A 12,998-nucleotide genomic window follows, 5' to 3' on the forward strand; every position below is an offset into this window, starting at 1 on the left:
TAGTAGAATTTATCAGAGAACATGATTAATTCATTTTGACTGGTTTTGAGAGAAAATTGACGTTTTTTTTATGAGAACAAACTAATAAGAAGATAAGGCTTTGGACACAATATATTGTGAACAAATTGAGAGTTATTACAAATTGATACCTTATTACTTTAAATAAACCCCGGGCGATTATTAATTTTTTTCGATTTTAGGAGAAGCTTTTATTCGAGGGGCGTTAAGAAGAAGGGGGCGTTTATTGAAAAATCTTTAACCAAGGTCATTTTAATTAAGTGAATGGGATCCTAATTTTTCATTTTCGTCTTCTTTTATTAGTTTGTATACTGAGAGAATACACGTTTTTTATAAGAACAAACTATATAAGAACATAAGGCTTCGATTGCCAAAATTAAGTTAAGAACATGCTAAGGCTTTGCGGACTCAAAAAGACCCAATTTCTTAGGAAAATGGACAAAAATACTCAAAAAATGGCGAAAATAAGAACACTTTTAGGCTTATAACTCAGAAATTTAAGAAAATCTGAAGGCTTCAAAAATTTTGGATGTTCTTATAAAAAAATCGTGTACAATTATTAACACAAATTCAAATTTTCCTTCGTATGATTCTTCCTTACAGCTACTTGTTTCAAATAAACGCCTCAAATAGAGGGGACGTTTATTGAAAAATTTGCCTTAAGGGAAGGGCGTTAATTCGAGCGGGAGGGGGGTGTTTAAAAGAAGGGGAGCGTTTTTTTGAAGTAATGCGGTATGTAACTCAAATTTAGGTTCTTTTTAGGAATGTCATACCATTTACTACCAGATTAAAAAAGAAGCGATCAACTTTTATTCATTTTTCATTCAAATATTTCATAACTTTATTAATTAGCTCAATAAAATTCCTTATATAAAATTCTCTAAAACTTCTGTTATATACAAAGAAGACATTTGTTTATTTACAATAAATTCCTTTATCAATATTAAATTTTGTCTAAATTATTTTTGCTACTTTCAAATTTTCGGTCCAATTTTAATATATAATTGTCACAAAATTATATTATTTTTGCAAAACTGTCAAAATAACAATAAGTAAATATCATAAACGGTACACGCTAAAGTACTAGTTAAACAAATAAATAATTCTAGTGGAATTAAAAAAAAAAAATTTTTAAGTGACAGTTTGCCTCGATAATACCAAAAATGCACAATAGACTTGCTTAACAGAAAAATTTCCAAGGTCAAAACTTTAGCATAGTTAAGAAAGTTATAATTTCCTTAAAGGAACAACTCAGAGGAAATCGAAAGTGTTTTTTAAATAAACTGGGAAAATAATAATTTTTCTTAACACTTTTAATTTATAAGAACGTCAAAAAAATTGGATGTTCTTAACCTTAAGTTTTCACTTTAACACCTTAAAAACGTTTTCATCAGCTTTTTAATGTTCTTATAGATTGTGCTCTTATAAATTATTGTATGCATGTAAAGGTCAAATCGTTTTTATTTATTTTGAAGTAAGTAGCCAGCGAAAAATGTACTTTTCCTGTTGTTTTTGTTATGCTATTGTTTTGATGTTAATTAGATAATGATTGATCATTAAAAGATAATAACTTGTTTTGATCATTAAACCAATTACAGATATGTGGTGGTTTAATATTATTGGCTAACGGCTGTTGTTGTTGTTATTTTAACTATACCCTGATAAGTGTTTTCAAAATATAGTTTTTTGATTGATTAGTTAGATTGTTGTTTTCCTTGAAAAACATCCCAAAAATAATGCATTATAGTCAAATGTCGAATAACAAAATCCCACGAAAAGTTAAGTAGAAAACCTCATCAAAAAGCTTGTTTTTCCCTTTCTTTTTATTATTGTAAACCAGACGGTTATTTACCATCCGTCATCCGTCGGATAAGCGAGACAATGAATCAAACATTTGTCTCGATTTTAATTCTCCAAAAACAACAACAAACAATATGCTGACGCTGCACAAAAACATAATTATCATTAGACAGCAGTGGAAAGCTATTTTTTCCGGTCGCCTTACTTTTAAACGAACATCGCGCACGCATGTGATATCGAGCGAAAAATAGAAGGACATTTTGTCTTCCACCTTTTCTCTAGATCGTTTTCGCATGGTGTTGTTAAAGGAGATATTGATTGTCAAATCAAATCCTGTTTTTGTGGAAGTTTTCTAAAAATACAACATATTCACCAGCTTCCTCTCATTCAAGTATTGATAAGCTTCTCTTTATTCGGTGGACTCAAATAAATCCCCCTTCTTTGAAAATAGTCTGGAAATTATCGAGGTTGTTTGCCTGATCACCTAGAGGCTAGACAAAACAAAAACACACAACAACAAAAAATGTTTTCATTGTGAAAAATTACCCACTCTGTTGATTAATTCACCGGCAAAGGTCTTTTCTTGGTGGCTACTCGCGCTCCAAAAGTCAACTCCAGCATTAAGTCTATTACCCTTTGAATCTCTCTATAGCAATACATGTTACCATTGAGATGTCTTGTACCAGTCACTTGGTCTTCTAATTGTACCATAAAAAGTGACAATGTATGTTTTCCCTCTTACCGTAGATCTTGAGATTGTGGCAATTTCACCAAGCACAAAGATGAGTCACTGCTGATGTGTGTCATAAAGGTACATAGTATTCATCTAACCACTCCAACTAACTATCCAGCTTCTAAGATTCCAATTTGTTGACCATTTCAAATCACAATATGACTTTGAATCTTCTTACATACGTATTTACGGAATCGTTTCAGCTTCGGTTTCTTCAGATTCTCACATTCAAACATAATGTCGTTCTCCATTTTTCGTACTTGGCGAATCAGTCCATTAAAAGCATCTTCAACATTGATTCTATTAGCCGCTGAGGCCTCGTAAAAGGGACAATCAAATTCACGGGCTAGTGCGATACCGTCCATCGTTGATACAACGCGATCATTAAATAAGTCTAATTTGTTAGCAACGATAATTAACGGGATACGTTCGTTAGCACGTAAACGTTTCAACGTTTGGATCTGCTTACGCAGACGGTTATAACTAGGGAGGCTGGTGATTGAATAAACGCCAATATAAGCTTGGCCGCCCTGGCGTAAATATTGCTCGTTCATTGTTGTTTGACTTCCATCCTGAAAATGGGTAAAAAATGTATCGATTAGTTAAAGCAAAGATTATTTATTTAGAATTCGTTAGATTTCTTTGTTACGCAGACTCTGAGTGACCAGTCCATTCGGCTATCTATAAAATGAAGATCTTAGAAGGACACTTTGGAACGCCTTGTTTCATCGTCATTTCGTACAAATATAGATTACTTCAAAGAATGCGAACACATTTTCCTTAGTGTGAATCTCATACATAATCGAATGTAGTTTATAGAAGTTGCACGAATCTGTTGGAGGACCAATTATTTTTCCCTTTGAGAGATATATTAATTGACTTACTTGGCCTGCTGTATCCAAAATATCAACAATCCCTGATTCTCCATCAACGACAGTCTGTGTTTGGAAGAAATCTTCGATGGTTGGATCGTGGAAATCCAGGAATACATTGCTGACATATTGCATTGTCAATGCTGCAAAGAAAAGAAATAGAGATTTGACTATTTGACGATTTCTTTCTAAAAACACGGACACTTTAAATAAACTACTACTCAGCTGGGAAACTTTGTTCTCTTAACATCCATAAAATGGTCATTTTGGATGAGTGGTCATTTTTAAAGTGTTTTTCAAGGTCCAAACAATATCTTGACCGGATCTTGACTTTTTGCGGGACGGTCTTTTTTAACTATCTCTTGCAGGGTAGGACATTTCACTAAACATCTTGTAACCATGGGTTTTTGTTTCTAATAGAAACCCCTTATGGGCAAATTTCTCTTTTCCCTTTATTAGCGGTGACTTGCTTTTAATATCTTTACCAGCCATGTTTTTGGGGTTCATAACATTACGTCACAACAACCATCTTGTTTTCAATTTTGACTGAAAATGAGTCATCACAAATATAGGACTTCAAATAAGTTGTTTATTTTGATAAAAAAGTGAAAGTTCCTTGTTTGTTGTTTTTATCATTTTCTTTTAATGCTGATGACTCGGTCAAAATGTTGTTTTTGTTTTTGTTGTTGTCGGTTTTTCTTATCAAATACACAGATAGAGAGGCAGTTCTATTTTGTTATTGTCGGAAGTATACATACATAGTGTACATAGAGGAACTAAAGTTTTAAGAAGCCTTCTATGAATTATCTTCAGTTTTGACTTTTCAAAAAGTTATAATAATCGGGTTAACGAAAATTTCTATTATATCGACTATCGATGACTGGGCTTCGACTCTCTCAGTACACGCTCTTTTTTATAAGAATATGAAAATGGCCAAAAAACTAAGAATATGTTAAGAATATATCACCATCATGGAATTTTGCTACTAAAGCTAAGAATGCCATTTTCAATTATCAATTATCAATTATTCCCAAGTTAGGCTCACTCCTTTCACAAAAATGCCATTTTATGCTTGAGACGTACGTACTAAATGTTAAATATAGTATGAATTAGGATTCTAACCTAAGAATGTGCTGTAAGAATATTTTAGAATGATTTTCCCAAAAAGGTTAAGAAAATCCATTTCGGATTTACACCATTCTTATAAAAAAAAGCGTGTATTCGTCTCCTGTTTTTAGATATAAGAACTTCCAGCTGCTGATAATTTCGCACTCTATTTTTCGTGGTTTTTTTTGTTATACACGTTTTTTTACAAGAACGTCCAATGTTTCTTGTACCATTTCGTGGGTAATTCTGTATAATTTCGTAAGAAATTGGGTGCTTTAGAGTCTATAAAAATGTTCTCACTTGTTCTTAATATTCTTGGGTTTTCTGTTATTATAAATTTGTTCTCATAAAAGAAAAACGTTTTGATATTTGTTACTCAAAGGAGAGAGAGAGAGGGTTTACTAAAGAGAAATCACGATATCCGAAAACAACAACTTAATTTACCCACGGAAGAACGCCTACGACAGTATTCGCAGAAACCTTTTTTCAATCAACAAAATTGTTTTTTGTTTTTGTAGAGTTCAAAATTGAAAATTAATCATACTCTAATTCTTTTTGGCCCGTAACACTAACGTTCATAATTTCTCGTAAACAACCATATACGTCATTTAAAAATCTCATGAGGACCACGTCAGATTGTTTGTGCTTTGTGGTTTTTAAAACAGTCTTTGAGTTTCAAGTCTTATAAATGAAACTTATCCTTAGGATTATAAATTGTTTATTAACTTATAAGCATGTTTATTTTTAAGAACACGAATTTTCTTTGTATCGCTAGAAAGAGAGTACAGTAGATTATAATCTGTAGCTTGGTAGGTCAAATCTTTTGGATGTACAGTATTACATATCCAGACATTTGCATCCATTTTGAGGAATATTATATTTGATATGCATCATCAGTTTTATACTGTATTTAGGAGATTTTCTTACATGTTCATAACGTCTCTTATTTAATCTCAGACAAAATATTGGGCGGTTATTATGCCATAACAAAAACTTAGCAAAAACACGATTCCTCATTCATTAAAGAAATGCCTCGATTCGGGTTGCCTAGGCGATCTACAGTAGGTACGATATTTTTTGAATTTTAGGGAATATTGATGACTTAAAAATAGTTGACCCCCTACTTTTCCATTTGTCTAGCACACGTCATAAAGTAAGTTGCTCATTTTATTTTCGTCAAAATAAGAAATTCTAATTCATAAATATTGTAAGATTGTTATTTTTCAAAATCTTTACGCAGCATGTATTAAATTTTGATTTTTTTTCTCAACTGTATAAAGTAGACATAAACAACAAGGTTTTTCTGAGTTTCCCTTGGCAAAATTTTCTTCCCCACCGAGACACCATATGTAGACACAGAAACATCAATTATTGAAAAATAGTTTTAGTTATTTTTGTAGCAAAATGCAAAATAAAATATCAATAAAATCAAAATAAGATATCAATCACATCAATACTTTGAAACGTATCAAAACAAACCTTTATTCAGGTTTTAGCAGAATTCATGTGAAAATAGTCTCACAGTATTAGAATTCATAAAATGTAAAGAAATTCTCAGAAAGCTTAGGTTTTGTTTTTGCAGATAAAGGCAGGCGCTATGTAATGTAAAATTAATATTGAAAAGTTCTCTAAGCGTCTATCCAAGTATCAATATATCTGAAGAAATCTGATGCCAATCTTTTTAAATCGAATGCAAATGATTCCAAATTCAGATTTATTATTAAACGTTTTGGCTCCGGTATAATTTTCAAAAATTTAGCCCTCCCCCAAAAAAAATATTTTTTTAAACTTACCAGACTTTCCAACTTCGCAATCTCCAATAACGACCACTTTATAAGTCTTTTGTTCTTTTTGTTGATTTTGTTTATTGCTCGCCCCATTCTCCTTCAATCGTTTCAAAGATCTTGGTGATAATTGTTTCATTAACATTTTGTCCGATAGATTGTTGTCCTGTCCGAGAAAAAAATTAAATTCCAAAAATTTGCTCTATACAAATGGTCCAATGTAAATTGATATTAGCTCAATCAAATAGTTCTGTGCTCCTGCTCTCTGGTTTTCTGCTCTGAACTAAATATATTTTAACCAGTTTTCAAATTTTAATCTCCCTTTATATAAGGCTTCAAGTTGTTTACTATTTAAAAAATGCTTTTGTTTTGTTTTGTCATCAAATAAGTTGACAGCTTTATAATGATGACCCAATCAAAACACTTTTCTTAATTGCCCCCGCAGGAGCGCAGCGACGAGGAGGCACTCATAGCTTCACGCATAGATATTGGACTGGAATCTCGAATCTTTGCGTTTTTGTTTGTAATTTGATTTCCGGCCAATTAAGTGTTCCGCAAAAATATGGCGGTAAATTATACAGCGGTAAATGTTATACACATTTTCATATTACATTATATGCTATTACCATTATTATATATTACATTTCATTAGTTTTGATTTTAGCACTGAAAAGCTGAAGCGAGTGTTATAAATGCAAATTATAGAAAAAGTATATAATTACACCATAACACGAGTTACAATATTACTTTTGCAAATCAAAACAAACAAAATGGCAGACTGGTTATGAGCTGATTCTTTCGTCTTTGACTGGAAAAAGTGTTTTGTATGGCTAATTTTGTTTCTTGTCTTTAAAACTGAATAAATACTGTAATTTAGTCAGAAGTTCATTTCAGCAATGATTTCAATTCTTTTTCTGGAATCTTTAAAGAAGTTTGCTCAAGTTTTCAAATGTACATTTGTTGATATTTTTGTTCAAACTGTAATTTCTGAATTTATCTTTGTCGTCTGTTATTTTTTTGGTCTTCAAAATTAGATTTACCTCACTAACTTAGAGTGTTTTCACTGTTTGTTCAGTGTGGTAAATCTAATTGAAAAACCTGAAAAAAGTTTGTATAGGCGCACATTCAACTTTTTCAGTTGTGATAGCCTACGTAATAACTTGCGCTCCAGTAGTTTGGTGAAATAGCTCCAATTCTGGCTTTCCAAGTTAGGAGGGACCTTCCCGAAGGCATTTAACGGTGGTTAGACTAGGCACACAGACAGTCATACAGAAACACCATGAAGTGAAAGTATATAACTATAAATTCAAAAAGTCTAGCTTCCTGAAGGCACGTATCTTCATTGTCTGCGCTGCGATCATCTTAATGGATTCAATCCTTTCAGCTTGGAGAAAAGATTGCATCGTGAAATTAAGTACTATGAACTTTGGCGCATTTCAACTTTTCTCGACTGTACGTCTGAATGGACCACAATGGCATTCCTTTATTACCGTAAGTTGGTCTAATGTCGACATCCTGTCTTCTAATTTCGACACCCTACTTTGAAGATAGGAATGATGGGAAGGTGGGAACTTTGATGGAGAAATGTTTATTTCCTCTCTGATTGCTTCACAAAGAAAATTAGTTTCAATCAGCGATTCCGACCTTGCTAATTTTCCTATCTCTAAAGAAGGATGTCAAAATTAGAAGACGGGTGTCGACATTAGACCAACTTACGGTATTTTCTTTTGACCAACAACATAAAAGATTTTGCTTGAGAAGTGCAATCACAGCGTAGGTGAGTGGAGTCCGGGCCTTAGCTAGGATTGGTTTCTATTTCGCCCTATTTAAGATGGCGCAGAACTTTTTGATGAATTTTATCCACAGTATCCTCTTGACTATTGTTTATTAGGCAAAGTAGCAATAGAGAATCAATTAATCAATCAATCAATCAATCAATAAATAAATCAATAATCAAATCAATTAATTATTCCTGATTATTTTTCATGTTTCAATCTTTAAAGCATTAAAAGCTTTATAAATCTTTGAAGCATTAAAAGCTTTATAAGTGCATGTCATGACCTTTCAGTGGGGGCATTTAGTGAAAGCTATGACTAGTTCCAACGCTAATTTATGCAATTTTTCGTATTGGATGACAAAGGATGACGTTGTGTTTTTATATGGAATTAATTAAAGAGAGTTAAGACAAGCACATTCCAATGTAAGAGAAAATAGACTCATTTTTAAAAACAGTTTTACCGACCTCGACTATCACCACTGTTATAATTGCAAATCGCTTGCACTGTCAAAAATATTTACAGTATTTCCTTTTGTTATTGTTTTGAGCAAAAGACACCCCTCCACCCGGACTGGTGTTTTTTACCCTCGGGAAATCTTTCTTAATTAGTTTGTTGTTGGTTTGTGTGAAAATGCAAAATCACGATTTTCTGTCACGCGAATCTTAAAATCTCACTATCTTTTCTCTACTTGACAAGATGTTGACGAGGTCAATCATTACACAACTTTCTAACTAAAGGAACTAGCGTCCAGTCTTCTAGACCGACTTGTGATGCAAACTTTTGTATAAGAATCATAAAAAAAGTGGATCAAGAGACTGGGCCCGAGTTTGAAGTAGTAACGTAGTCCAGCGTTTTGAACTTTTAAAATTGATTCCGTAATTTGTCCATTTTAAAAATGTAGGAAATTAAAAAAGACAAGGTTCTGATGTCCATGTATTATATATATATATTATATATGTAATAAACTGTTGGTCTTAAATGTTGCAAGGGCATAACTCCATGCCCGGCGGAACAACCGTTAAAGTGGGAAGGCTGAAGGCTCAAAATGAGATAAAATTCGCTAGGAATTTGAGAACAAAATCTCATTTAAAGTGGGGATAGGCGTAAGTCTCCTCAGTCTCCCCGCTTCCGCCGGTTCTGAACTCGTACAGAAAATAACATACCATAAAAGCTTACACATCCAAACTTTGCCTTCGAACCACAACCAAGGATAATTTAAAAATGCTCGATAATAAGAAACCCTTTATAATTTGCTAAATACCACTCCTGTTCCTTCAAGCAATGACTTTAGTGTGCGCGTGTGTGAAGTTGATCTGTTTTCATCGGATATCGTGACTGTTCTAAACTAAGCTTCTTGTTATTCTTCTCTATTTATCATCTCTTCTTCTTCTTCTTCTTCTTCTCGCTCTCTTTCTTTTTGATGAGGGGAAAAATAACCTTTGTGAATGCTCTATACCATTTATTTATAAGAATTGTTATCTCAACAAGATGATTTCTTAAAAAGGACAAATCTTCGCTCACTATACAATAAATAGCCCTTGGTTAAAGCTTTTCGAGTTTTTACAGGAACTAAATAAACGTGGTTTGTTTACAAAAAAATATAGTAGTACCCAATTCACTTATTTTGATGGGTTATTAATGCTTGAATTAAAAAAAAGCACAAAAATTGGGAATAATTTCTTATAAAAAAGCTTTTTGATATTTTTCACTTTCATTTTTTGAATTATTAATGGGATTGTTTTTCAATGTTTTTCTTTATTTTGCTTTTTTCTTCTTCTTCATTACTATACCGTCACTAGTGAACTTTTCCCTATTCACATCTTCAAGGCTTTTTTAAATGTTACTATACGTACGTAATACTACCCCCTTCTCACAGACCCACTTGGAACCCTTCCCACTTGGAAAAATTGGCCAAAATAATGTCCCCAGTGGAAAACTATACTCTATTTTTTGTCCCCGCTGAAAATAATCAAAGCAATAAGCAAATCCCCCACTTTAAAATATTGTGCTATTTTTTTTATCCTCGCTAAAATTTCTGGCTAGAAAACAATGGAATTAAAATCCCTAGCCATAAAAAACATGGGAAATTTTACCCCCATCGAGTTTTGGTCCGTTATTTTTACCCCCACTGGCTGATAAAATCCCACCAGGTCTGTGAAAAGGGGGGGGGGTGTTTACCAAGAACAGAAGTTCAATTTTTGGTCACTACGTTTCTTCTTTTTATTTGCGAGGCTTCTCGTAAGAGCATTGTTTGTCGACATAGCGTGATGGAACCAAAATTGGGGCAAACTGGAAGGCAATTCTTGAAAGTTGGGATTTCGGTGTTCCTTCCACTGACCTTTATATAATCCTGGACCAAGTTACTCAATGCCGACCAAGCAAAATCTTTGATCGGAGCTTTTTTTAAATTTTTACCCGCGGAGAGAGCGCTAGATCTTATTTCGCTTGCACACTAGTGATTTAGCGTCGTTTGTCGGTAGGCAGAGTTTCAAACACTACAATTTTTGGGTATTTTTTTTTTCATTTTGGCTGGGAACTGCTAATTCTGAGGTTTAAGGTATAAAAAGACAAAAGAACCCCGAAATTAATAATCATGGGTGCCTTTTTTGCACTTTTGTCTCTCGGCGCCCCCCCCCCCGAAAAATCGGCCGGTTGGTGTTTCCTCCATACCTCAAGTGAGTGAAACAAACACCCCTGTCTCACAGCCCCGGTGGAAATTCTTCCTACGGTGGTGATGAAAATTGCCATCGAATGACATCTTTATAACCCAAATGTCTCAGTGGCTTGGCGAGAACTCTCTTAGCTTAAGTTATATCGCCAGACTAGGTACTAGACTATGTATAATGTAATATTCTATTATAAACGGCAATGTAGTATAAGGTTGACTCTCTCCAATTCGATTTTCAAGAGACAGAAAATCTTTTTCGAAGACTTGAATTACAGGTATTATTTTATACACGCTTTTTAGCGGAAGGCGACATTTTAGTTCGAATTATAGACGTCGGATTTTAAGAGAATTAACTACTTTTTCGGAATCCTCTCTATTTCACCATTTCAAAATGAACGAAATAGATTTTTATTGAACGATTGACGGAAGTTTTCAAAATTTGTTCCATTTTAGTTTGTCCAGGATCTTGCAAAATTACAAGATTTCAAAATTACGAAAGCTGGAATGAGTGAAAAAGGACGTTCACTATTTTGTACTTTTTACCCAATGGTTTTTATGTATGATTTAAAAAAGCTTATCACAATAGATTCTTCCATTACTCCCTCTGTTACTGTCTTTCAAAAATCAAACGTCTAAATATTAAGAACAGTTAAAGACCTTAGCTGGTCCTTGAATGGCTAAATTCAAATGGTCAAGTTAGAAAAATATGGGAGATAAAGCTATCGTAGTTGAAGTAATGAAAATTATTGTTTCAATACTGGCAGTTTCATGTTTTTACAAACAATCCTCAGTTGAAAATAATTTTTTTTTAAACTAGAGTTCCGTTGCTCTTACAAAAAAAAATAACATTGCAGGGTCTTCGTCATTTTATAGGGATAAAGCTATAAATATTTTCCAATTTTCTCTGAAATAAAAATGTGAGAAGAATGATTCGGACCTCAAAGTGCCAGAAAAACATATCTATTGCCTCAGCAATAAAGTTTAGAGCTTTAGAGCATGGGCGTGGTCGTTAATGTTAATGTCAATGTATATATTGTTTAAAGTTGAAAAATGTGTACAAATCTGTACTAGCTTTAAGCTAATAGAGTTCGACTGCCTATTTTACAAAATGAATCATTCATCATCATCTGTTAATGCCCAATCGCTAACGATTTCTTCTGTAGAGCATTTTGGTTTATAATTTGAAGATCGTTAAGTAGTGTAATGATCTTCTACTAAACCACTTAAATGTAAACTATATCCAGCATCTTTGACCGGAGTTTTAGTTGGTACCCTATAATATTAGCACTACTCGATGTGGGTCAATTTTGATACAATTTTATAGCATATTAAAAAAAGGTTTTGACCCATATCGAGTAGTGGATTTTGATGATTGGTAAAAAGAATGCCGAGAGCTAAGTGGATGGATGTTTTTTTTAACGTTTATTTTCAGTGTCAATGTTTGACATTTTAAAATTAACATTGTTTTCACGTTTATCTCTTCGTAGTACACTCTGTGCGCATTGTCTGTTAGATAAAAAAATTTCCCGTATGGAGACCTCTGCGATGTAGTATGATTTATAAATAGTAACACTTCTCTCGTCGTCTCCCCTCTCTCATCGACACTCAATCGCAGCGGTCGGTTTGAAAAATCTCAAATGAGAAAAGACAATGACAACAGACCCTCTACTCTCCTCTTCCTCTTCCGCAATGAATTTTGAAATTAGCCGTAGAAACTGGGTTTGTGTACAGACAAGAATTATTCTGGTTATTCTGATGTTTGAGAATACAGTTGTTATTTTCATTTTTAGATGATCAATTTTCTAGATGTGGAATCAGTTACTCAACCACCAGCAAGACAAAGTGTCTGTTTTTTATAAATTTCAAACTAACATACTGTTTTTGTACACGTTTTTTTATAAGAATGGTGTTTTTTTCATTGAGCTATTCCAGAAATAGTCTGTACCCCTACCCCATATGTTGAGGAGGTGTGACGTCGAGGGTGGTCTAGTTTTTTGAATGAAAAAGTCAGTAAAATCGGGTTGAAAATACAGGGTAGTCAGTATAACGAGGTCGAAAATCCAGGGTGGTCTAAAAATGGGAGAAAAACGTCCAGGGGGTCACCTTTTTAAAAAAAGACCACCTCAACTGGAATAGCTCATTTCATCATGGATATTCTTAACTTTTGGGGAAAATCATCCTAGAATATTCTAAGGGTATATTCTTTAGAGTAGAAATTCAACCAAGATTTAACAAGAA

General features: G+C 33.3%; 1 protein-coding gene across 2 annotated transcripts; it reads right to left on the reverse strand.

The window, feature by feature from the left end:
- Window positions 1-844: 844 nt before the first annotated feature.
- LOC136803821 (ras-like protein rasD) lies at window positions 845-9,482 on the reverse strand. 2 transcript variants are annotated; one of them, XM_067060547.1, is made up of 4 exons: window positions 9,256-9,482; window positions 6,324-6,480; window positions 3,436-3,566; window positions 2,391-3,123 (listed from the first exon to the last, which is right to left on the reverse strand). In XM_067060547.1, the coding sequence occupies exons 1-4, from the start codon at window positions 9,256-9,258 to the stop codon at window positions 2,698-2,700; spliced, it is 717 nt and encodes a 238-aa protein (XP_066916648.1). In that variant the 5' UTR covers window positions 9,259-9,482; the 3' UTR covers window positions 2,391-2,697. The 2 variants fall into 2 exon arrangements, with proteins under 2 accessions (XP_066916649.1, XP_066916648.1); XM_067060548.1 differs by lacking the exon at window positions 9,256-9,482 and having other exon boundaries at window positions 845-3,123; window positions 6,324-6,616.
- Window positions 9,483-12,998: the final 3,516 nt, after the last annotated feature.

The sequence above is a fragment of the Clytia hemisphaerica genome, unplaced genomic scaffold, assembly GCF_902728285.1.
Source record: "Clytia hemisphaerica strain Z4C2 unplaced genomic scaffold, Clytia hemisphaerica genome assembly, whole genome shotgun sequence".
Classification (NCBI taxonomy): Eukaryota; Metazoa; Cnidaria; class Hydrozoa; order Leptothecata; family Clytiidae; genus Clytia; species Clytia hemisphaerica.

Bases quoted from the DNA above. Each gene is read 5' to 3' on its own strand.
- LOC136803821 (XM_067060547.1), bottom strand. The intron at 3,567-6,323 runs GTAAGTTTAAAA...TTTTCTTTGCAG, and splicing joins TTGCGAAGTTGGAAAGTCTG to CATTGACAATGCAATATGTC. The intron at 3,124-3,435 runs GTAAGTCAATTA...ACCCATTTTCAG, and splicing joins TTTTGGATACAGCAGGCCAA to GATGGAAGTCAAACAACAAT.